This window comes from Ischnura elegans, chromosome 4 (genome assembly GCF_921293095.1).
Source record: "Ischnura elegans chromosome 4, ioIscEleg1.1, whole genome shotgun sequence".
NCBI lineage: Eukaryota > Metazoa > Arthropoda > Insecta > Odonata > Coenagrionidae > Ischnura > Ischnura elegans.
The window spans coordinates 137,590,545-137,617,087 of NC_060249.1; the positions used below are offsets into that span (position 1 = coordinate 137,590,545).

Below are 26,543 nucleotides of genomic sequence, written 5' to 3' on the forward strand. Positions count from 1 at the left end.
TGTGACGTCATGGATTATCGAGGGATTGATATTCGATGCTCTTCTTTTTCCCAAGACTTCTCGCTCGAACTTCAATTGGATTCCGAAAAGAGAAGTAAGTCGGAATGTTTTTCCGCTGATATTCAATGATTAGGGAAACCAATTGAAACACATTTTCATAGATTTTGGATGAATGGTTGATTGTTTCAAACATAATAATTGGGGTAGTTATTATAAACTAGTGTTGACGCACATTTTTTCTTATATAAGAAAATGATGCGTACGTGTTATTCAACTTTCTCACCCCAATGCTTGATAATCTTTGCGAACTTTACCGTAACTTTGTATATTGTAAGCATCAACGATTTTCCTCAAATGCAAAGTAATAGAATAAGTTCTTCAACAAGGTTTTAGGTAAATATGTGGACCTAATTACCAATATATTATACAGAATAAGACGTAGCGATATCATATAATAGTTACAAACTAGTTCATTAGAACTAAAATTAGCTAAACATGAATTAAATGCACATTAATTGATGCGCACTTTTACATTTTACTCGGTGAGAGTCGAGTGACAAGAGTATGAGTCTCCTAAAGGCACATCTAGAATAAGCAGAGGGAGATGCCTCATATGGGAGCACCCAGTGGCAGTTCCAATTAACTCCTTTAAAATATTTGTGGTTTCAACTGAATCCCACCTACTTCTATTCCAAATCCCTGTAAATTTTGAATTTATCCAAAGCCATATACGTATTAGCAGTTGCAAATACAATTACCAAGCACATTGAAATATAACCATTGGCTTCAACCTTAAAAACGTTCCCAGCAGAAGAGAATCATTCCCCTGCAGCCCTTCCTTACCCAAATCCTCCAAGTGCCATATAAGGGCCAGAGAAAGGAAGCAGCTATCTACACATTGTAGGAAGTATTAATTACAGATATAATAGGTAAATAGGGGACAAAAATATCTCTAATTACTTGGCTGCTATTGCAATAGAATTATTGTCATGTTGCCTTACAACTCATGAACAATCATTAGTTAATATTATTATGTATTTTTGTATCAAGGCATAATCCAAGAACAATCTATGATTGAGATATTAGATAATACATGACGTTATAACATTTTTTTAAGGCACTGGGGGTAATAATTATAATTACATGAAAAGCTTCAGATTATTATAGAACATGGCTATTATTTTTGCAGATGATTTTCCAATTATAATGGGTATGACATCAAAAGAAAGGGCATAGCAGAGCAAGGCAAAGGTTACAGCTGTAACTAGTTTGGCAGACACTATGAAAGAAATATCAGTACATATTATGATGACCTGCCACATGGTATAGGATGCCAGTGAAAAGTGTGCGATTTTAATTCAATATTAAATGTAATGCATCCAACTTCATGAAAAATGAAATGAAATTCCTCCAGCAAATTTTGTTCTCATTAAAATCAATATTTTAAAGCATTCCTAGGTAAAAGATTATGCTGGGAGCAGGGTTGAATGCAGAATATCAATAAAATCATCAACAGGGAAGAGAGATTCTGAGGACAGTGAAATATTTAACTGAGGCCTTGGTGTGGGAGGTTGTATATGATACCCCTAGCCCACCATACTTCCACCCCTAGTGGGCAGGTGGGAAGGGACCATCTTTCTTCGCTTGTGCTGGGACAAGTACTTCTCTACAAACACAGATAGTCAAGCCCAGATAAAGTAGTAATTAGGCATAAAATATGATTCTTCATCACAAATTGCTCCTAGCTTTGGCGAGTAAAGAAGTATGTTGTTCTTCTGAGGGACCCTCAGAGTTTTCAACTTTAATTGATGAGATTAACTGAGTGAACTATAAATAATTAATTTACCTGCATGTGGAAATAAGATAAATGAGTGTAGAAGATTGTTTAAATAATATCATTATAAATTCATATCATAACATTGAAATTTACATTCATCTTTTAATCATAAAAGGTTAAATTATTGATTTTTTGTCACATACGTAGCCAGAGGAGGGCAAAAATGAATTCATTTGTATGTATATCATTTGCTTCAATAAAATATTCTATATGCAAATGTTGTGTTGTTGACAATACCAATCCCAATTTCTGCAAAAAGATAGTCTCTTAATGATCTAATAATAATGATAACACCTTACCCTGCTATGACTATTCTATTAGTTTTATGACTACATTAGGTAAATATGTGGACCTAACCTGTAAATCGCATGCATTTCTCAAAAGCCTTTTTTTTTAAACCTTTGGTAAGTTTTCATTATCACATAATGGTATATTTTAATGGCTATAGAGACATCAGGCTCATGATTTCACGAAATAAATTTTATTGTAATTTTCTTATATGCGTCTATTTTCCAAAAGAAAATGATGTAATTGCAATGCATGAACAGTCAATTAATATCCCTTGTAAATATTATTAAGTATGGTCTAACTATCAATCCGTAATATTATTCCTTTTCACCCGTTTGTGCCTCATGAATTAACTCTCTTTCTTGGATAATAGGGGGGTTTGGAGCAGGGAGGGGTTTATCATGTCCCTGTATATGCTGAGGGAGAGGTACCCCTCCTCTCACACACATGTTATGTAGTATGCAGCATGCTGTTATTATTCTATCAGCCTTAGAGTAGAGCTATAGTGCAAAAGATGGTGTTTTAAAAGACATCTAAAGCAATTTTGAATTGCTCCAATTCACCTCTCAACAGTGGATCGAGCTTTGTGTTTGTGATGCAAAATTAACTTTAACCTTTACAAAAGGCTGTACTGAAAGCAGAAATGTAATAGTTGTCTGTCCAGAGTGCTGTTAGAACTATATCATTCTATTATTTTTATGTAAGAATTGGTTGAAATAATAATTTATTATCAAGACTTACTCAATTACATGTTCTGACCTAACACCGCTCTCCAATACCCTTCTCATTTCATCGTGAGCTTCACTATGGCCCCAGACATACGAATCATGAGAGCTTCAAGAGAATCTTGAGACACAGTTTAGTATCATAAGGTCACTATCACATATTTATAGAAAGGTGAACACTAATTTTATTCAAGTTGGTGAAAAAATTATCTATATAATGAATTAATCCAGTACATAATGATCTGGGCATACAAAGATTAACTAAATGTTTTCAATCGTGTTATTTATTGAATGGGCATACCCTTCCCTTCTATTTACATATATGTGTTGGTAGAAGGAGCCCTTATAGAAACATGAGTTCCATCAACAAAGCCAACTACTCCAGGGAACCTAGATTCTCTGTAATTCCTGTAAAATAATTGTGGTACACAAAATTTATCATGGTGTTATATCTTTTTTCAAATCTAGATGAAGGAACTAACATAATTTTCAAAGTATGAATTGTTACAGGCAAATTTTGTGAGACTACATTAATCTACTCCACATAAATTACACAAACATGCTTTAACAGCATTTTCTATCTCCTTAAACTTTGAAAACATGTATCTCATATGACTTTACACTGGCACAACGATCCTGGTAAATTTGCTCATTAAATAATTTTTACAAGATCAACAAAGTATTTGAACTAACTCTTGACACACCTCCCTTCTTTTCTCTGCTCTCCCTAGCTAGGAAAGGTAACCAATTGGCAACCATATTAAAGGAGTTAATAGCTTCAGTCAACGCATCCATAAAGCATCTTATTGAACTTTGGCTCAAACCTAAATTACTGTCACTGCCAGCTGACTTTTGATATGACCCTTGGCCATGAAAGTGGAGAGTGCAAAGTACCTACTTCATAAAGAAAATTGATTTGCTTAAATTAAAAAATGTAGTTGCTTCAGAAATTAAAAAGACGCTTAAAATTTCTTTGATAGTATATACATCCCCATCAAAGCTTCATCAGGCATTTCAAAAGGTACATATCCCCCTCTATTCCTTAAATTTCTTCCCTTCCGTAGCCAAATTAGGGCGATATCATCACCCATTATTTGCTACAGAAGTTCATGAAGGGTGGTTATAAATGCTTAATCAACTTTAAATACATCATCATTACTTTCAGCCTTCTCATAAGTTTGCAATAGATAGGAGCATGAAAAAATTAGCAATATGCATGTCATGCTAGAACACTAATCATTTAGAATAAAAACTTATTATTCATAATTGAGTATCAATTTATCAGCTAAGCATTAAAAAATAAATAAAACCATCACTTATATTACATGATGTCACCCGAACAATATTCTTACTTGCCTATTTATGTATCCTGCAGCCTATCCCGCTTCAATATCTTTGTTTTTCCCCGTACTAAATCTAAGTTCTGATTCTAATGATAATTCAGATCATATATCATTCAAAACTGAGCTCATATTTACATGTTATATGCACCGAGTGCATTGATTACATTCTTATCAAATAAAATATTAATTAAAAACCTGTGCAAACATTCATACTGTACAATGATTTCTGTTTCATCATTCAAAAGAGTGGTACTTCCTCTCAAATCTTGCAAATCTTAATCCTTAGTGAAAACCTCTGAGTATGCAAGGGTATTCTTATCAATTACACTCCAGAGAAATTTATATAAAGCCTTAGCAATGCCTACGAGTGACGCAAATATATCTCACAATGATCGTCACTTAATAGCTTAGGAAAGTATCAGTGAAACATAATTAACACTATAGGATTTATGATATGGTACACGGTCATAAAAAAATGCAACATCAGGAAATTGATACACAATGAAAACAATAATTTATAGTCCACACGGTATCACAAGATAGTACCAATGAAGCCAATGAATTGAAAGGCTATGCACAATATCATGAACGAATATTATGAACACAATATGTAAAATTGTAATATCATACTACCCATATATACGTATAACGTACTCGGTACTCTATAAATGATGAAGTTCGAAGAGAATAACCACGCACTGTTAAATACAAACACATTCATTTACATCGAAAAGTTGCTCCGATGTTGGCGAGCAAGCTTATTGGTAAAAAAAATAAGCCTCAATTGAGTAGCTCGCTAGTAATAAGCAATTGAGTGGAGAGAATTGTACTACAGAGATTTTCCTCTTTTCCAGCATAGCTACATCGACCACCGACAGCAGAAAACAGAGCTAACATACAACAGAATGAAGAACACGACCCCTAATAATAATCACAAAATCAACACGAGCGAACACAACCCAAAATCAGTTCTCGGGAATTCATGAGTATTGCCTATCTCCAAAAATTTAGGGGCTGTGAAATCCGCTATAAAAATATAGTTCTATTGTGACTCGTGGTGGCGAATATTTAATCACGATTCTTCATAGAAAATAACTGAAAGGCTAGTTCACAGGTGATAGCTCACAAAACAACCGTATGAAACTTCGGTTTTTGGAATAATCATATTATAAAATTATACAACTATACGTATCATTATACCTATTTTGCCTTCTTAAATATATGAAATAAGACCGTGATCACCGTCGTACGTACGTCAAATATTGAACTATGAACTTCTAAAGATGCCAGCTGCAGTTGCACTCCTTGTAAATCGAGGATCAACAAGACTCGGAATAATTGTCGAGGCCTACGTCGCCTCGATTTTTTTTCCGTCTGGCGCGGCCTCGAAACGGCGACAATAAGCTTCGTGAATTGCAACTTACGGAAACGTCGAGGCTTGAACGCAGGGATGTGATCCGGTACGAAATTTTACGTTTAGTGCCCGGTCCGAAAAGGCACGAAACTATTTCGTGCCTTTTCGGACCGGGCACTAAACGGTCCGATTCATTTCGGACCAGGCTGGCACGAAACTTTTCACTTTTAAAAGTTTAGGATCCCATACACTTTATTTTCCTTGTCGTATAGTTTCGTGCCGGGTGGCACGGAATTATCCGAAAAAGTGGTTAAAGTGCCTGACCGTGCTTGTTCCGCAGGGGGTTTAAGAAAGGGACTGATGTGGACACAAAAGGCCAGCTTAGTCGATGTCCCCCGAGCCCAGGCCCTTCATCGAGCTGAATGACCTTTTTCTGTCCCCTCTGCGCGCTCATCCACTGCTATTTGCGTTATTTGTTCCAAAAATATATTCGTAGCTTACCTAATTTTTCTGAAGTTATAAATGAATTATTCATTTTTCGCTTATCACATGGAAATTTCAATTTGAGTTCTAGCGTTAATTTCAACGGAGTTCATTTCAGTTTCAAATCATCCGATATGGAATAGAAATATTGTAAATGTGTCAATATGATCGTTAGAACTTCGCTTAAATTTTATCCACGCTCTGAAAAACACGGGGAATTCAGTTTATATTAAACAATCGATGGGGACAGCAAATACTTGATTATATAAAACACGATTAATTCAGTTAATTGACCGTGGACTAGCACTGTGAAGGAGTCATTTAATCCTTGGAGGGTCTGGGACTGAGGCAGAGGAAATAGATCGGCGTCCCGCTGAGTTGCGTCCCAGCCTTAGGGCAGTTGCGAACCTTTGCTTTCCTTCACCTTGGGCATGCTTAAGAAGTGGATCAATTATCAGGTTCAGGATGAATAGGGGACGAATTTAATGTAATTAAACAGCTAATATTTTGAAAAAGATATTTTAATGATCATAATTAAAATAGCCACCATGACAAAGAAAAAGCGCATCACGCTTACCCTTAATAGGAAATAAATACAAAAGAAGAAGTAATCTCAGAAGTAGTTAAAAAACCCTGACAGATTTGTAAGTATCAAAACATTAGGTCAAAAGAAGAATACAATAAATAATTTTTATGTTACTTTATATTCATCAAATATAACAAAATCTGTACAATTAGGTGACAATGTATCCAGGTAACCAGGCGCGTGAGTCTCGGGTATTTCTCGACATGAGCTTGTTATTTCGCAAGTGATATTATGCTACAAACATTTACAATAATGAAAGCTTTATGCAATAAAAATACAAAGAAAAATGTCATAGAAACCATTACTATTGAAAAATATGTGGTTCATTTTAGCTAAATATCTCAGAAATTTAATCGATCGGAAATATCCCCTGTTAAATAAATATTTAGATTTATGACCTTGAACCGATACAAACACTTACATTCCAAAAAGCCTGTTACATTTTACTAATAATATATCATTAACCATTGTTGGACTCAAATTGGATCTTAAGGTGGTCAATGTCTGCCTCAAGTGCGAAAATAAGCGCTCGACACTCACTTGAGTCATGGGCACTGCCAAAACTGTGAACGCCAAAGCTGATAGCTGAGGGTGCGTTTGTTTTCGTTCGTTCCAGAAATTTAGTATACTGAATTTTTCAGAAGTTTTAACTCGGGGTGTTTTCCAAAATTCGAGCATCAGTTGGCTAACATTTAAAGTACCTTGCTTTCTGAGATGCCCTGTTTCCATTACTTCTCTCTCGCGACTGCTGAGAAGGGACTCCAATTCATCCTCATCTTCATTGCTATCATTCAAAGATGTCGTATTATCAAGAGATTGGACTTCCCTCGACTCCATCATCCCTTCAATCTTAGCCCACACATCTCTTAGATGATTTTCGGCCCTCATTCGCTCCTCAGCACTAAGAATCGTGTGAAACCTTGGGTCGAGTGATATAGCACTCAAGAACGCTGGGCATTCAAATAATTTTTTTTCCCTTCTTGCAATAGCATCATATAAATCTGCAGCTGTTTTTGATTTTATTTTCTGAGTTTTAACTTTCAATCTCAACCATGTTTCCAGGAAGTCGCCTGGGGTCAGCTGCTCCCCTTGTAGAGTTAGGGATGCGAACTTCGCTGGTTCCAGCGCTTCGACAACTTCCTCCATCAACCTCCAAGTGCCCTCTGTCATCGAAATTGGCCGATTAATGGCCGCATCCTGGCAGAAATCCCTCAGTGGTATGAGGCTGGCTATCATATCATAGGTGGAATTCCACCTCGTATGACAGTCTATTTTAGGTTTTTTCAGGCCTTGTGCCTGAAGCTTAGCGACCATTGAGGGGGTTCTAATGGCACCGCAGAGCTTCCTTGTTCTAAGGAGGGCCTCTTTCAATTCCTGTCTCTTAAGACAATCATTGACAGCGAGCTGCAGAGTATGGGCAGCACATCGAACCCCAATAAGTCCCAATTCAGAGACAGCCGCCGGTAGTAATTTATCGCTTTCCTCCGCAGGACTGCTGATTGTTGCTTCCTTAGCATTGGAGCTCATTGTAATCTCTCGGTCTTCTTCCTCCAGTAACTCGTCTTCCTCGTTGTCTGATTCTTCTTCGTCTTCAATATCTTGAAGACGTGATATACGGGAGTCTTCAGTGAGTAGGCGTACAGTCCGCAACATATTCGATGCGTTATCTGTGGTAATTGAATAGACCTTGCTGGGATGAATGTGATAGTCCTCTAAAATGTCCAGGATTTCTTGTCTTAAATTTTCTGCGGTGTGCTGCGTTTTTATTTCCCGGACACAGAGTGTCCGCAACACAACCTTACCATCCTTCACATACTGTAAATTTATGCCCAAGATTTGCCTAAACAGACGAGTCGCCAAGTCTATTTTAAGACAGACAAGTCTGTCTTTCACCTCCCTTAGAATTTGGCAGCGAATGAGGCTTGCCTCACGCTGCACGTCGTCACGGATATTGTATCTATTGAAGCATGGGGCCTCTTCATTGTGATTCTCCTTCAGAGCGTCAATTATGGGGTCGATTATCAAGCGAAACCCAGAATCATGAATAAGACTGAAGGGTCTAGCATTGACTGTAACAAGCTCTGTGCATGCTTTTTTTAGCACATATTTGTTCATTTTAATTTTTAAATAGTCATGACTCCTCTTTCCCGCTATTTGTCGAGGCGTTGATGAACTGGCGGGCTCCCATCCTACTAAAAAAAAACAATTACGTATTTTGGCATAAATTTTCATGATTTTTTTGAAATGAGGAAATGCAAAAAATGCTTCTATTATTTTCATACTATTTTCAGAAATTAAGTTGGGCTATCGAAAGGCATGAATTAAGTCGTAAAAGCCTCTCACCTGATTCTGAAGGACTGGAAGAAGAATCGTTAGGGGACCCAGGCCTCGCGTTTTCTTTATTTTTCTGCCACGTAGCTCTGTCTCGAGCAATCAAGAGAGCCTCTCTTCCATGGTGCCTGAGAATATGGCGTTCCAGGGTAGGGGAATGCCTTCCCTGTAATATGATAAACATTCATTAAATATATTCCTAAGTATGAAAACATTTGTATTTTCAATGAGTAATCAATTCTTTTGAACCCAATACACATATTGGAATAATGTTTACAGAAATTAAAAGATAACATTTACTACACATAATGTTTTTCTATTACGCCGTATTTGACGGCAATTCCGGCATATCACCATATAATGTGCAGCTAATATCAGTCAGAGGTTAGATTTATATAAATACTTGCGAGAAGCAACTTATTACCCTGTGAAAGTTTGGCAAACAGTTTAACGGCAGGGAAAATTTGTACTCAAAAGCAGTTAGTTATCTCGCTTTAGTTAAATTTATCCAGTCGATTAAATATGGTCGGTTTTCCCCAAAAATTTCCCCTTTCCGACGCTAGAAAAATTTATTTAAGGTAAGAACTTGATTTGCACAAGTTTTTTAAAAGTAGTTGCACAAATATTATAAAAGGCTTGCTTCTCTATCATGAACTGCGATGAGCAACGGAGGAATACCATGGCAAGTAATCCACTTCGTAGCATGATATGACTGGTATGTCAAAATTATCGATGCTATTCAATAATGAAGTAAAATGTATGAAAATTATTGCTTTAATACAGTAACAAAGGAGCAAATAATCTACCAAAACATTATGCCATTATCATCGGAAAAATGACAGATATTGATGACTTTTATTAGCATTGGGGAAAGTCGCCGTCGTGTATTTTTATTTTTTTATTTTTATTTTATTTTCAAACCACTAGATACAGCTCCTATTGGCCATTTTACACCGGGGTGTTAAAAAAATGTAACAAGTAAACGTACACAAACAAACAAGCCCTGAACCGGGGAAACCTACCCAGGCGGGACTTTAACCCGCGACCTCTTGTTTGCCAGGCGAGAGCGTTACCCCGCCGCCACCGAGGCCGACTATGTAACAAAGTGAATGATTTTACAGTAAGCTATCTCACGTCATTGGGTCCTTTTACTTGTAGTTTGGAAATCCCAAGTAGAGACCTAAAAATTCTTAATGAGGTGCTGGTTTCGAATTCATATCTCGAAATTTGTCAAGTTACACTCCTAAGATTTAGCAAATGAAAGTAAAAAGTAAATATTTACCTTGATTACCGCGGTGCAGGTGTCTATTTTGCATCTGGAAATTTGAGCAGATTCATCGAAGGTGAAAAATTGTCGTATGAAATCCAGCGCAGGTCTTCCCATGATGAAAACACTTGACAACAGAAGCAACTCGCTATATCACTTGTATAATTTCGTTGCACTTCTCAACTGGACACTTTCACACGCACACGTCTGTCAGCTCTCAGATCTAGTGCAAGACTATTTTGAAAATGCTAACTTCTCAGCAATCGTTATTGCATAGCATGTAGGGTTTGAGGAGTTAAGAAAGAGAGTAGAGGGGTGAGGACGGAAGGAAAAATGCTTTCCAGGAGAATAAAAAGGCAGCGCAAATGCCTGTGACTTGGGAAGCACATGGGGTAAATTTTTTGGTGTCGGTCTTTCATTGAGGGATTAGTAAGGTTCAGTAGTGAAGACGTGTTTTGGATCTTTCAATGGACTCAATGGTGGGTGAAACAAAAGGCGAATAGGCCAAAGAAAGTGTAAGGAAGGAGCTGAGAATTTCAAACGGGATATTTTATGGTAAAGAAAGAAGTGAGGAATTTTTCCATTTAGGCCAGGATGCGCAAGGGTAAATGATGGGAAAACCCCGCAGAATGAAGTTAAGACAAGAATATGGAAGAACTGGGAAAACCTGGATGGAAAGGGGTATTCTTTCGGGCTATGTGGGGGTCAGGATAAACGGGGGCTAGCGGTTCGCCGTCTGTACTGAATGTTAGCAATGGAGCGGAGCGTAAGAGGGCATATCAAGGTTGATGTTAATATTGAGACAACATCAATAACGGGATAGTTTCTTCAAGAAAGGGTGAAGGAGAGGAGTAATTTTTCGGTATCAATTTGTTGGCAACTGGTCTACAACAATAAAACTGTTTACATTTTCCACAGTATTTATTTACCATACAATGCAGTTCAACTCCGGGAACAACTCTCGGAAATTTACTGTGCAAAAATACAGACACATTCCCAACTCCTCCGTTTACTGAGTGAAACGCTAAAATTTATGATCTACTTCGGACAGGTAAGAAGAAACTTCGCCACCTGAATAAAAGAATTAGTGTAGGTATAACAGCTGCTGGCAATCACTATATGATTCATTTCTCCCTGCAAAACACCTGATAAACTCGTAGCATAATGTGCATTTGCAAAGGAGTGCAGTGCAAAGTCACATGGTTGCTGAAATTCTATGCAAAGTTTGTATTAGAGATAATTCATCTAGAGAGAAAGGAAAAAAAAGATTGGACGTTCTGGAGGAATATTGTATTGTACAGTCTCATAAAATTAATATATTAAGTGGCCAAATTTTTGAAAACCATCCACGTCTCCTCAACATTCCATTCTCAAATAAAGATAATATTTCCCCAGACCGTTACCTTCCGTAACAGTGTCCAACATCAATTCTCATTCTTGGTTTATTTTTCGCCTTCTCCTATCCGTAGCCGCTCACTTCTCGCGTTGGAAACCCTTCCACCTTATTTTATCCTTCCCTTGCGTTTCTTATCTCTCCTTAACCCATTGGATATTCCCCCTCACTATTCCCAGACGCCACATACTCTTGACCACTTCAATTATCTCTTTAACTATGTCTTCACCCGATGCCCAAAACTTCTCAAACAGCTCCTTGACCCTTGTATATGAGTGGACAACCCCAGCATGTACCGTATAATCCCTCAATAGAGTCCCGAAAACGGACGTTCTCCTGTCCCATCCCTTTTTCTCCCGCGGGGAATTCCCCAGCTTGCTACCTCATTTGAGTGGCCAATGACCTTTCCTTCTCTTTCCCTCCATTCCCTCTTTCCTAGAATTTTTATAGATGAATGTTTTTCCTCTCCAGCCCCTCTTCGCCTTTGAGTGAAAGAGATGTAAGATCCGAAACTATATTCCACTAAATGGCACGAAACTATGGTGCCTTTTCGGATCGGCAATTTTTTCAGTAAAGTGCCATTTCGGGTTTGAGGAGGTTTCGTGGCATCCCATTTCGTGCAATTTCGGTTTAGTGCCTTTTCGGTTTCGTGCCTTTTTGGTTTAGTGCCTTAAAGTGGCAGCGGTCCGAAACTATTGAAATTTCGTGCTTTAAAGTGCTTTTTCGTATCGGATCACATCCCTGCTTGAACGTCGCCGCCTCGACATTTTCGAGGATTCGACAATATCGAGGCCTTCGTGAATAAGGCCCGGCAGGGATGGCAAGCGAAACTAAACGAAACGGTTTAGTTTCGACCCGGAGTGAAACGAAAATACGAGGCCAGGGTTTAGTTTCGTTCCAGCACGAAATTAAAATCACAAATGAGTATAATTTCGACCCGGGACGAAATTTAATTCCCAGGAACAAAACTAAATTAATCGAAACTCTGCTGCTCATAGTTAAAATTCCATCCCAAAGTTGATGGGAGGGGGATACAAGAGAATAGTTTCCATCCCTCACATTTGACATACTTGTAGAGAGGAAAAAAATTCTGCTAAATATCGAATGGCCAGTTTCCGTTTACCGTTAAGCCGTTTATGTTAAATAAATTGACCCCGAAAGGTCACAGTCAACGTCATAAGGGTGGCAAAAAGAATAGCATACCAAAAAGGTGTCGATTCTTGGGTTTTAAGCGGTGTCCAAGTCAATGGCATTCTTTTTATACCCGTACTATCCACGAATTGCCCTTCCAGATTAATACGGAGGTCAAGGGTCAATGAATTTACATACTGGCCATCATGACAACCCACGCGTCGAACCATAGGTTTTAAAGGGTGCCCAAGTCATTTTTGCAGTTCATGGATCCGTAAGGTTAATAGTTGTCCTTCGAAGGTCATAATGGGGGTCAAAGGTCAGTGAGTTAACCGACTGACCATCATGACAAACAACATGTCGAACCATAGGTTTTAAAGGGTTCCCAAGTCATTTTTGCAGTTCATGGATCCGTATTGTTATTTGTTGACCTTCGGAGGTCATAATGGGGTCAAAGGTCAATGAATTTACATACTGGCCATCATGACAACCATCATGTCGAACCATAGGTTTTAAAGGGTGCCCAAGTCATTTATGCAGTTCATGGATCCGCATTGTTATTTTTTGACCTTCGGAGGGCATAATGGGGGTCAAAGGTCATAGAGTTAACCGACTGACCATAATGACAACCATCATGTCGAACCATAGGTTTTAAAGGGTGCCCAAGTCATTTTTGCAGTTCATGGATCCGCATTGTTATTTTTTGACCTTCGGAGGTCATAATGGGGGTCAAAGGTCAATGAGTTAACCGACTGGCCATCATGACAAACAACATGTCGAACCATAGGTTTTAAAGGGTGCCCAAGTCATTTTTGCAGTTCATGGATCCGTATTGTTATTTGTTGACCTTCGGAGGGCATAATGGGGGTCAAAGGTCATAGAGTTAACCGACTCACCATAATGACAAACAACATGTCGAACCATAGGTTTTAAAGGGTGCCCAAGTCATTTATGCAGTTCATGGATCCGTATTGTTATTTGTTGACATTCGAAGGTCATAATGTGGGTCAAAGGTCATAGAGTTAACCGACTGGCCATCATGACAAACAACATGTCGAACCATAGGTTTTAAAGGGTGCCCAAGTCATTTTTGCAGTTCATGGATCCGTATTGTTATTTGTTGACCTTCGGAGGGCATAATGGGGGTCAAAGGTCATAGAGTTAACCGACTGACCATCATGACAAACAACATGTCGAACCATAGGTTTTAAAGGGTGCCCAAGTCATTTATGCAGTTCATGGATCGGTAAGGTTAATAGTTTACCTTCGGAGGTCATAATGGGGGTCAAAGGTCGTAGAGTTATTTCCCTATAAATGCCCTTTTCACTAATCAAATAATTAATACGGCATTTCAACTCATAAAGTCGCCTTCCAGAATCCTCTCGTAAGCCACTCTAACATTCTAGAGAACAAACTTGAAGTTTCATGTTAGAACCGTAAAAATATTTTTCCGCGCCGGGTTCGGGAGGCGAGAGCGGATCTTTGGTGCCAATACTGAAGTTACGATGACGTATCACCATATTATCTTTGATTGGAACCCTAGTATATGTATATGTGTAATATTTTTTTTAACATATGCATATGCGATAATTGCATTTCACTGTATTACAAAGAAATAGCATTCAACTAGAGTACAAGTTTGGAGATGCCAAAACGCATTAAAGAAAACAAACTTTTTAAAATTAGAATTTTTAATATTTGTATGCCAACTCGCCAAATATTTTAAACAATAAATTCTATAAATGGCAGAAAGGTATGAGGCTACATTAATGGTACAAACGCTTAAAGATTTATTTAAAATATCAAAATAACAAACACTTCCGTGAAGAGTAGTGAAAAAAAGGTTCATATATAACTATCTTTGAATAACTTATTGCATCTGACAAGCAGAACATCTTCTACCACTTGAGGACATAGTTTACCGCGCAGAACGCTGAGAACGAATTTCAAATTTGAGAAAATCCGTTCAACACTAACTTGCGTCATCGGAAGGGTTAATGCTACGTTAGCCAAAGCATACAACTCAGGTTTCTTTGACTTTTGTGATTCCCAATACAGCAAAATGTTCTGACTTTTACTTATTCTCGGGACCCCAGAGAACTCTTCCAATAACGTTTTGATGGAAATTCCACGGTTGCACCCTGGTGAGTTTTGCTTCTGGATTCTCTCTTTATTTTTCAGAAGGCTTTCAATTGGATCTTCGTCATTATCTACCACCAATTCTTCGTCAGAAACTGCTGGTTCCCTCCGAGCTTCTTTTATACCCGCCAACTCCTGTAGACGCGACCACAATGAAGCTAGGAACTCTATGGCCCTTCCCTTCTCGTCCCCTGACAGCAACACTTGATACCTAGGATCGATATAAATCGCTCCAATAACTGTATCTTGGTGAAATAGAGTCTTTTCTCTGCGTTGCATCGCGTCAAAAATATCTTGTGCTAGTTGTATTGAGGTCATTCCCGCTATAGTTAGCTTACATCTTAGCCACGCTTCAAGAAAGTCGCCCACGGTCAATTGTTCGGCCTGTACTTTCTTAATGGCTATCCTACATGGAATTAAGGCAGAACTCATGTTGGACAATTCATTCCATTCCGCCTCCGATAAGAAAACTTTTCTACGGCATTTTTTCATTGCCTCTGCACTTACATTTTTCAGGCGCAATAGGGACTCCAACATGTCAGCAGTAGAATGCCAACGAGTTTCGCAGTTAATTATTGGCTTTGCGAGCCCTAGGCCACGGAGAAATTCAGACGACGAGGGATTTCTTAGTGATTTGCACATGGTCTGTGCTTTATTTATTATTCCCCTGTGACTTTTCAGAGCGTCACCTACTGCCAGCTCAAGGGTATGGGCCGCACACCGTTGGCCGATAATGCCACATTCTTTAAGAGAGTGTAGTACATCATCGATTGTTTTAGGCCACAGCAATAAGGATGAAGACGCATTATCCGAGGAATCAGTGCCAATACCTGAATATTCATCATTACCATCGACGCCTAAAGCTAAATCTACTTTTTGTCCGTCCAGTTCTTCACTATCTGCATCACTTTTGATAGGTTCTTCCTCTTCGCTGGAACAGCTCTCCATAAAATCTTCTCTCAAGAGGGAAACTGTTTTAATCATATTTGATGCATTGTCCGTTGTAATTGAATATATTTGCTTTAACGAAATCCCATAAGTATGTAGAACATTTTTGATTTCGGTCTTCAAGTTTTCAGCCGTATGTGCACAATAAAGCTGTTTGACACAAAGATTGCGTAGGATTATTTTCCCTTCCATTATGAATTGAATGTTTATTCCTATGACAGATCTCTCTAACCTTGTGGCACAGTCTAATTTTAAACAAATTAGCCTACCAATTACATCTGCCTTAATCTGTTCCCGCATCGCAGCGGCCTCTTCTTGAACACTATCCCGAATATTCTTTCGGTTGACGCATAAGTTGGTTTCTCCAGATTGTTCCCTTAGTGCATTTACTATGGGATCAATTATCATCCTCATCCCACTATCCTCTACAACACTAAATGGACGCCCATTTTTTGTCGTGAGCTCTCTACAGGCTTCGAAGAGTCGAGTCTTTGACATCTTGATCGTGATTGTGTCTGCCTTGCGCTTTCTCACGGTTGTTCTGGAAGGTCCAGGAGTGTTGGTCTGCCTCTCTTGCTCATTGTGTTCATGGGAATACCCTGAAAAAGAAATGAGTTATTGAAAAAGTTAACCTTTACTCGTTGAATGAGAATAATTGAGGAACAATGAGGCCTCCCACGAATGTAATTTTCATCCGTGACGCAATTTGCCATAACAGCAGACCTCATTTCCGTGTTCATATTTATCTGTCCACATTATTCTGTTCATATTTTGTTCCAAGCTTAGAAACAAAGAATAATGTCAGCTTATGAACACAGCCTTGACGAATTCACAGTTAATTGAAATTATTTTATATTATATCTTGTATCATATGTTATAAGATGTGGTGGAAGATTTTAATATTATTTAAATAAGGTATTGCAGTATTTCCACTAAATTTATTTAAGTATGATGCATGTCGTTGTTTCAACAATTGAGAATGTTGTGGAAACGACGATTCGTGTCGTGCTAAAATAAATTATGGATATATTACGGAGGCTTCCGCGGTTAGTTTATTGGTGATGGTTTTTCGGGTTTACACCGCGTTGATACATGTTTTGCGGACGACAGTTTCGGGCGCGTTCCAGCTCCCGTCTTCGGGTCCAAATGATTTGCAGATCTGTGATCCTTATTTATTTACAGCTAGTCAGACGGATGTTGATTTTTAATTCCATTGTTGGAAAAGCCGTTTGAAAGATGAGGATAAAGGATAGCCGTCTTCCCTATTGACGTTCTTTGGGTGACTCGCTATTTCAATCGACTCCCTTATCAGCCTAGGGAAATATTTATTTTCCCTGGCGATGATTTTCGATTCCTTGAAAAGTATGACGTGCCCAGGTTCCGACCATGCATGCTCTGCAACCGCAGAAAGACGAAAATTTTTCTTTTCGGTTGCCTTAAGATGTTCATTTATTCTGCATTTGAGGGATCTAGATGTTTGCCCGATGTATGATAAACCACAGGAACACGTTACTTCATACACTCCTTCATAGATATCTGATGGATGACGATCTTTTTCACTCCGGAGGAGGTCAGAGGTCTTCTTCAAACTTATAAATCGCGTCAGAACGCCATGTTTGGCGTCATATCTATGAAGGAGTGTATGAAGTAACGTGTTCCTGTGGTTTATCATACATCGGGCAAACATCTAGATCCCTCAAATGCAGAATAAATGAACATCTTAAGGCAACCGAAAAGAAAAATTTTCGTCTTTCTGCGGTTGCAGAGCATGCATGGTCGGAACCTGGGCACGTCATACTTTTCAAGGAATCGAAAATCATCGCCAGGGAAAATAAATATTTCCCTAGGCTGATAAGGGAGGCGATTGAAATAGCGAGTCACCCAAAGAACGTCAATAGGGAAGACGGCTATCCTTTATCCTCATCTTTCAAACGGCTTTTCCAACAATGGAATTAAAAATCAACATCCGTCTGACTAGCTGTAAATAAATAAGGATCACAGATCTGCAAATCATTTGGATCCGAAGACGGGAGCTGGAACGCGCCCGAAACTGTCGTCCGCAAAACATGTATCAACGCGGTGTAAACCCGAAAAACCATCACCAAATTATGGATATATTGCAATGTCATATTAATCTATTATTATCTAAATATTGCTGTCTAATAACATAATTTTTATAAAGCATTGAAAAATAAAGCCAAATTCACTTAGCTTTCATTTAGAATTTATTCGGCACAACTAACGCTGCCAACTTACTTTTATGAATCCTTTCTTTCTCCATTTCTATCCTAGCTTTAATAATTGCACATAAAGCATTTGATGCAGGATGTTTAGTATGCACATGCTTCTCCAATTTGCACGATGCCTTTCCCTGCAAAAGAAAACAGTATTAATCTAATAGGCGAACTATCTCATACCGTTTCATTCTATAATTACTATAGTTTTCATTTCTATTAATTCATGGAAAATATCAACTTACCTTAAATGTTTGGCCACATTGCATTCCTTTGTCGTCTTCAATAGTACAGGTAGAGCAGCCGGTTTCTTCATCAAATGAAAAGTAGCTTTGAATGAAGGCGAGGCTCGGCCTTCCGCCTCTTGCTGCATGGGGCACTTGTGCACTCATACCTTGACCACAAATAGAACACTGAACGCGAAATGGTCATTCGTACGCAAGGATCGTGGTACTAATAAAACAAGCTAGCACCGGAGTTATTGATCATTTTGCGTTGATTGTTGAGATTAGATGTTAATGTATTCATTTATTATAAATGATAGGTGGATAATAATTCGGTTTCTAGTAATTAATAAAGCATTGTATAAGTGTTTTACTACAGCAAATACGATAAGTTTTTTGCTAGTAAATATATATTTGGTTAGCATAATATATCTGATTCATTCATGTTTACATTATTAAATGAAATATTTTTTATATTCTTTTTATCCCGTATCGAGTCGAGACTAACAAGAGTCTAATGTTGTAACTAGTAGGACATATTTCTTAATCATAAATATTATTATTTCGTTCCCACATACTAGGGTTTCAATCAAAGACAATATGGTGATACGTCAAAGTGACTTCAGTAAAAATTAATTCACTGACCTTTGACCCCCATTATGCCCTCCGAAGGTCAACTATTAACCTTACGGATCCATGAACTGCAAAAATGACTTGGGCACCCTTTAAAACCTATGGTTCGACATGTTGTTTGTCATTATGGTCAGTCGGTTAACTCTATGACCTTTGACCCCCATTATGCCCTCCGAAGGTCAACAAATAACAATACGGATCCATGAACTGCAAAAATGACTTGGGCACCCTTTAAAACCTATGGTTCGACATGTTGTTTGTCATGATGGCCAGTCGGTTAACTCATTGACCTTTGACCCCCATTATGACCTCCGAAGGTCAACAAATAACAATACGGATCCATGAACTGCAAAAATGACTTGGGCACCCTTTAAAACCTATGGTTCGACATGTTGTTTGTCATGATGGTCAGTCGGTTAACTCATTGACCTTTGACCCCCATTATGACCTCCGAAGGTCAAAAAATAACAATGCGGATCCATGAACTGCAAAAATGACTTGGGCACCCTTTAAAACCTATGGTTCGACATGTTGTTTGTCATGATGGCCAGTCGGTTAACTCATTGACCTTTGACCCCCATTATGACCTCCGAAGGTCAAAAAATAACAATGCGGATCCATGAACTGCAAAAATGACTTGGGCACCCTTTAAAACCTATGGTTCGACATGTTGTTTGTCATGATGGCCAGTCGGTTAACTCATTGACCTTTGACCCCCATTATGACCTCCGAAGGTCAAAAAATAACAATGCGGATCCATGAACTGCAAAAATGACTTGGGCACCCTTTAAAACCTATGGTTCGACATGTTGTTTGTCATGATGGCCAGTCGGTTAACTCTATGACCTTTGACCTCCGTATTTATCTTGAAGGTCAATTCGTGTATAATACGGGTATTCGGAGAATACCATTGACTTGGGCACCCTTAAAAACCCAAGAATCGACACCTATTTGGTATGCTATTCTTTTTGCCGTCCTTATGACGTTGACTGTGACCCTACTGGGTCAATTTATTTACCACTGACGGGCACCTGCCTTTCGATTTTGTGGATGAATCTTTTGAGACGGTGGTGGGTCGAAACTAAACTGTTCGAAGGTGAATCACGTGGTCCCTCCGGTGCGAAACGTAATACGAGTTTCGTTTCGTCCCAGAGGTTTAGTTTAATTTCGACCCGAAGTAGTTTTGACTCCAATTTCATTTCGACCCTCAGTTTAGCTCTTCGGGTTTAATTCCTTTTCGTTTCGTTTCTACATTTTATTTCTGGGAACGAAATTATTGAAATTTTACTGGTTTTGACTTTCGTTTAGTTTCGCTTGCCATCCCTGGCGCCCCGGTGTGGTTATGAACACTGAATCTCATGTGTTAGGCAATCAGTTCAAGGTTAGGTCATATTTGGGAGTTGGTGCATCCCTCTCCATTACGCCGCTGTCAATTTGTCCCATTCCACTTGATTCTGGCTTTAGTGGGCGATAGAGAAATCACACTTAGAGGAGCATATGTTTTATGGAGGGGGGTTACTGATATGTGACATTACTTGGGCACCTTCCTGAGGTTACCCAAATCTAACGTCAAACCTAAACATTGAAGTCCCCATGTTCAATAGGGTGGTAGGTTGAATGAGCTTGGATCTTTTGTCGAGATCCTGATGACGCCTACCAATATATCCTTAACCCTTTCACTGCTGTGGACGTACCTAGTACGTCCGCACGACAGACTGCGGTGGACGTACTTTTTCGTTCCTCCCTGCCATACGGTCAGCACTTCCACGAAGCACTTCGAAGGGACCCACTAATCCAGGACCCTTTCCTCGACGAACACACCCACGCAAGACCGTCTCATCGGCCCTACCAGCGGGGGCCCTACCTCCGGAAAAGTGACCGCTCTGACTGCAATTTGAAAATCAATCAATCAATCCGATCATCACAATATGATTGTTTTCATCGCACTCCTGCCAATCAAGCAATAAAGTACGTCTTTGAACCGTGTTTCTGCGATGAAAAATAATGATTTTGTTAACTTTGATATAATGGCCATTTTCCGGTGGTCCGCAGCCACGTTTTATTGCAAAGTTAACAAAATCGTTATTTTTTATCGCAGAGACACGGTTCAAAGACGTACTTGATTGCTTGATTGGCAGGAGTGCGATGAAAACTATCATATTTCGATGATCGGATTGATTGATTGATTTTCAAATTACAGTCAGAGCGGTCACTTTTCCGGAGGTAGGGCCCCCGCTGGTAGGGCCGATGAGACGGTCCTGCGAGGGTGAGTTCGTCGAGGATAGGGTCGGGGATTAGTGACCCTTCGGAGGGTGTACCACACCCATCCTGGAAGTACCTGCTCCATGGGGCCAGGAGACGCATTTTAACATTTTCGCCGCATGTGAGGAGAAGGTTTCCGGAGATTGAACAGCAGTGAAAGGGTTAAAGGATTCCTTTTCTTCAGTGTCCAGTGGGAATTGGGGAGTCCTTAAACACACACTTAAAAAATTAGGTAGGGCTTTCGGACTCCTCTTATCGTGCTGGCTCTCCATTTAAGATTTCTAATTAAAATTGTCTCTTAAGGGAAGTAGGCACTTAAGTGTACCCTCTTCGTTCATTGATATCTCTGAATACGACGGTTTCATTAGATGTTTTGCTTCTTCTGTAATTTGGCTTATAATAACTTCAATTTAGTTCTTGAAAGCCCATTAGGTCGTAGTAAAATTTTTGATAATTTACACAGTGACGTATCATTTCTTGCTGCTAATACTATTACTTTTCAGGCCCTTACGTCCCTTAATAATTTTTACCTCTTTCCAAATTCTTTTTTAAATTTTCGCATTACGATTCAATTTTAAAGAAATGAAAGTCTTATTTCAAATTTCCTCTTCTTCCAAAGGAGACAAAAGCATTTTTTTCTTCTTTTTTGGTCATATTTGGAGTTTATTGCGCGATTTTCATGAATATAAGTAATTTTTTCTTGAAAAAATGATGTTAATATTGAGTTATTACATTTTTGTCATTATTCTCACGTAAAATTCTTGCTAAATATAAAATCTCATTTTGTTCTTTAAAATGAGACAATTCTAAATAAATCCCAGTTTGTTCGATTTATGTTGCACAATTTGAGTACAGGTTGCTAATACAGTTTCTTTTCTCTTGCTTTCATCCTTTGGAGTGATCTGGACCCATAACCTTGAGTGGTTTCGTGGACTCATCGCGGTAAAGTTGCATCATCACTCAGCATCCCAGAAGTTGTCATCCCTGGAAAATGTGTGCCTTACTTCAGTTGATTTAAAAGTATGGACTTTCTTAAGTAATCGTTCACCTGACTAGTTTTTTGTTCATATAGATATTCTATTTCCATGTCAATAAGTCTTGATAAGAATAATCAGCTCCCTTTTGATTGAATTATGCTAATTCTGAGTATGATTGCAGGTTACTGTACACATTTTATTCTCACATAACTTCCATGATGTCTTTTTGGAGTCCCTTATTTCATTTGAAATATTCTTATGCCGCCGTTAGTGGTTCTGACGAAATATTAGTTCACACAAGACCATAATTTTCTCCGCCGTATTAATATCGTTTTCCCATGCCCATTCATTCATTTCAATTAGTAAATCCTTTTCCTTTGCATATTTTAGATTGAAAATTACAACGGCGCATTGAAGTCGTTACGAGTCAACCGGAAAAAGGTGGCATTAGCTAACTTAAATCTACTCCAGCATCATAACTGTACGACCACCGTCGCACATGTGAATTCTCCCGTATGAAATCGCAGTACAGGCATCCCCCGAGTTACGTATGTCTCGACTTACGTAAATCCGTACTTACGTAAGCGATAACCGTATTTCAAATGATTACGTTAATTTTCGAATGCGAGCGCGAAGAAGTAGATATTCGCTCGTACAACCTATGGTAGAAAAAATATCGAATAGTTATAGTTTTTTCGTGCTAAAAATAACAAAGTGACCCATTTTTGTCATTCCTCGAAGGAAATTTCATTAATTTCTGTAGAAAAATCGCTTATAAATTCCAAGTCAGCAATCAACGTGAAAATTTGCAGTTCTAGCGATGGATGTGGTGGCGTATGTGGTTGCGCTCATTCCTGTACGATACAACTTGTTATACAGCAATCTCTGAAGCGCCAACGCAAAGGTTCGACTTACGTAAATTTCGACTTACGCATAGTCTGCCGGAACGCATCTCTTACGTAACTCGGGGGATGCCTGTATAGGGTAGTTTCCTATCATTATTTTATTGCCTAAATCGAAAGAATATTACTCCTGGAGTACGTATTTCACACTTTTAGATTTTTAAATGACGATATCTATTTTTCGCGATTAAATGAAAAGTGAAAATTTTCTAGCGCGCGAAAACGCGACGGCTAGGTATGAATGCTGGGAAAACCCCGTGTGACTTCGTTCCGGTTCCCGCTGCCGCACGTGAGGTGACCTTGGGGCGAGGCTTTGAGCGCTGATACGACGGAGGATGCTAGTAGGTATCAGAGTACCCTGCTAGCTGGTAGTGCTTGGCTTAAATATGGATTATTATTCCCCTATCAAACGAAGGAAACTTTCCGACCATTGGCAGTTATAATAGGTGATTATTAAGACACGTTTCCCTGAAGTCTGTGACTCATGCATGCATTGGTAATCTCAGACGATGTATAACTCCTATCTACTCGTACAGGAACTAGATCCCTGTGACGTCACGTGGAGTAGCATCGCATGGGCGCCAATCTGGCCTTTATCAAATGCAGTTAAAGTCGAACATTGCCTTGCATTGCATTCATCTAAAACGGTACTTCTAAAATCAAATAATTTGTATATTATGAATAAAATAATGGTGGATAATTAATCGCAATCAATGCCTTTCGTTTTCTTTGTTGAAGGAAACTACCCTATTCCATGGCAACACATGATTTGGACAGCAACAGGGTGTGCGCCCGTAAGCAAGCGCTAAAATGATTCCAACTTGAAAGGAAGACGGTTGCCATGTACTAAGGGGGGAAAAAAGTATCCCCACATAGTTTGTGCCGCCACTATCGCTCCGCGGCTTCTTGGGTTTCCTTTCCAGTAGGCTGCTATTCTTTGGTGAATGAGGGAAATTCAAACAAGGCAAACCATTTCCTATATTCGTCGTCCAAATACGCGACCTACCACTGAGTCTCCCGCAACCCAGAGCGTGACTCGCGATGGACTCCTTATAGAATTGGGGCGAATTCGACGGCATCATGTGCGCACATTGGGAACGCTCCTCTGAAATTTCCTTCGCCTATCTCAACGAAACGATAAAAATCACCACGGGCCATAGGAATCGTTCTCTTAAGGTAAACAAGACAGTCAAGGTGTATATTCGATGGGCCACGTATATGAATGCAGATAGTGCGTGAACCATTCCGATGACTTTTATTATGTATACGGTGAAATTACTTTTAAGGCTCAAAGGTGGAAAATTACTCCCTTTCTCAGACAGGGTTATAAGCTTTATTTTGGCTGCCTGTTGGGTGGCCAAGATAAAGGATGGGCTCCCTATGTGTTGTGTGGCACCAGTGTAGGGCTTCTTACTGGTTGGACTAAGGGAAAACGTCGTAAGGAATTTGCCGTCCCCATGATTTGGCAGATCATATTTCAATTTCAAAAATGAAAGGAATTACAACGAAGTCAAAATACGCAGTAAAATTCCCAGACAACTATGAATCAGCGATACTACCGTTCCCTCACTCCGAAAATTTACAAGCGCCGAAAGCAATGGAGTATGTTAATCTTATCCACATTAATTTACACTCATCAGTGCGGGTTAATAAAATGGCTTTTGGGTATTTTTCGAACTTAAATTTTGCTCTAAATTAATGAAAATATTTAAACATTATCTTGTCCCATAGTTTACCCCGGAAATTAAAGAAGTTGTAGATGGAAAAAGAATGGAATCCAGAGGTGGTCACAAAAAATGAATCGCAGCATTCTTAGATTTTATTCTACGCCGTTGCTTGCTTTTCAAAAAAAAGTTGAGTCACACGAGGAATGTTCCGCGGCCTTTGATTTGGAAACTATGGAGATAACAAGAGGACATGTGTGGATCAGCAATTTCCATTTAGTTGGTTGTCAGGATAAACCAAGGATCCATTTAAAGGTTGTCAGGCCATCGTATAAATATAGGATCCTTATGTGCACCACAGGGGAAATGGGATGTTTGAGGGAAAGTCAAACCTAAAGTTGCCCAAAGAATGTGCAGTTCTATGTTGCTCTTTCCCCAGTTAAAACCAAATAGAAATTGGATTGGGTAGATATTTTCACCACGGGTTCCAGTGATAGTGAGAGTGCAGGTGATCACGGTCATCGTCGAAGGTCATCCCTCTAGGATTTCCAATGCGGAATTGTTAAGTGACAACTGATCGCAATGACGATGAGCTCGCCTTTAAAGTAGGTTTCAGATAAATCGTGAGAAAAGCTCCCAAAATGTATTAAAGACTCTGTTTGGAAAACATGCAGATTCTAATGCTAATTTAGGAAGTATTTATTTAAAAGTAACTTATTAACACCTGAAGACGTTGTGTTTATTATATTGATCGAAGGGCGATTGACCGATTCTTTCTGCAGAATAGGAAGTGGCTTCGGGGTTTTTAGTCACAAGATGGTAGATTGTGTTGGAAGTTCGTCTATATTATCGCTACTAAATTGAAACATTAATAGTCTGGCTTCCTCAGAGCTTCCTGTCGCCCTCCAGGCAAGGTATTTTTAAGTTGAAAGTATCATCGACAATTTCGAGGTGGAAATAAATTCACCATAAGACTCTAACGGACTGCGAAAAGAATACACATTTCACATGAGTATACGCTTTCGCCAATATTATACGCAAGTCTCACTTTGTTATGAACTATAAAACATTACAGATGCACATCAGCTACCTTTCCATTTCACGGCATCGACTTTCCGAGCCGACGAAGTCTACAGTTTCACTAAAATACCTATTTCCATTTTTTTAAGTGGAGTCATGGTGTCCAAATACAAACGGAAAACCGAGCAGCAGTCCTGGGACCCTCAGACGATGCAATGAGCTATCAACGCCGTGAAAGATGGTATGCCAATGCAAACAGCTGCAAAAAACTTCAATGTGCCAAGAAACACGTTGAAACGCCGGGTTTTAAATAAAAACCAGCATGCTAAGGAAATAAACAAAGTTCTTGGCCACTACCGTCCTGTTTTTAATGAAGAACAAGAACAGCAGCTTGTACAACATCTTTTAGAAATGGAAGTACGTTTTTTTGGAATTACTGTACATGATTTGCGTAGTCTTGCATACAAACTTGCAGAGCAAAATAATATCCCACATAATTTTAACCATGAAGCAAAATTAGCTGGGAAAGATTGGGTTAGGGGCTTCAGACACCGCCACCCTGAAATGGTGTTGAGAGTGCCAGAGGCTACTTCGGCAGCAAGAGCCCAAGCATTTAACAAAGTAAATGTAACAAAGTTCTTTGATATTTTAGAGGATGTCCAAAAAAAACATTTATATCCTCCTCACAGAGTGTACAATGTCGACGAAACAGGTCTTATGACTGTCCGGACTAAATCGTCAAAGGTTTTTGCACTTAAAGGCAGACGACAAGTTGGCTCACTCACAGCTGCTGAAAGAGGTG

General features: G+C 39.0%; 2 protein-coding genes across 2 annotated transcripts in view; one reads left to right on the forward strand and one right to left on the reverse strand.

The window, feature by feature from the left end:
* Positions 1-14,411: 14,411 nt before the first annotated feature.
* On the reverse strand, positions 14,412-18,785 carry LOC124158105. The gene is made up of 3 exons (XM_046533284.1): positions 18,305-18,785; positions 18,082-18,196; positions 14,412-16,424 (listed from the first exon to the last, which is right to left on the reverse strand). The coding sequence occupies exons 1-3, from the start codon at positions 18,449-18,451 to the stop codon at positions 14,584-14,586; spliced, it is 2,103 nt and encodes a 700-aa protein (XP_046389240.1). The 5' UTR covers positions 18,452-18,785; the 3' UTR covers positions 14,412-14,583.
* A 520-nt stretch (positions 18,786-19,305) lies between these two features.
* LOC124158268 (Golgi reassembly-stacking protein 1-like) overlaps positions 19,306-26,543 on the forward strand; it is an 87,397-nt gene continuing 80,159 nt past the window's right edge. Inside the window, exons 1-2 of the mRNA XM_046533463.1 lie at positions 19,306-19,323; positions 22,034-22,198. Of these exons, the coding sequence (XP_046389419.1) occupies positions 19,306-19,323; positions 22,034-22,198 (183 nt within the window). The remainder of the gene's footprint in view (positions 19,324-22,033; positions 22,199-26,543) is intronic.

Bases quoted from the DNA above. Each gene is read 5' to 3' on its own strand.
- LOC124158105 (XM_046533284.1), bottom strand. From the start codon at position 18,451: ATGAGTGCACAAGTGCCCCATGCAGCAAGAGGCGGAAGGCCGAGCCTC. The intron at 18,197-18,304 runs GTAAGTTGATAT...TTTCTTTTGCAG, and splicing joins AATGTGGCCAAACATTTAAG to GGAAAGGCATCGTGCAAATT. The intron at 16,425-18,081 runs GTAAGTTGGCAG...TTTCTTTTTCAG, and splicing joins GAAAGAAAGGATTCATAAAA to GGTATTCCCATGAACACAAT.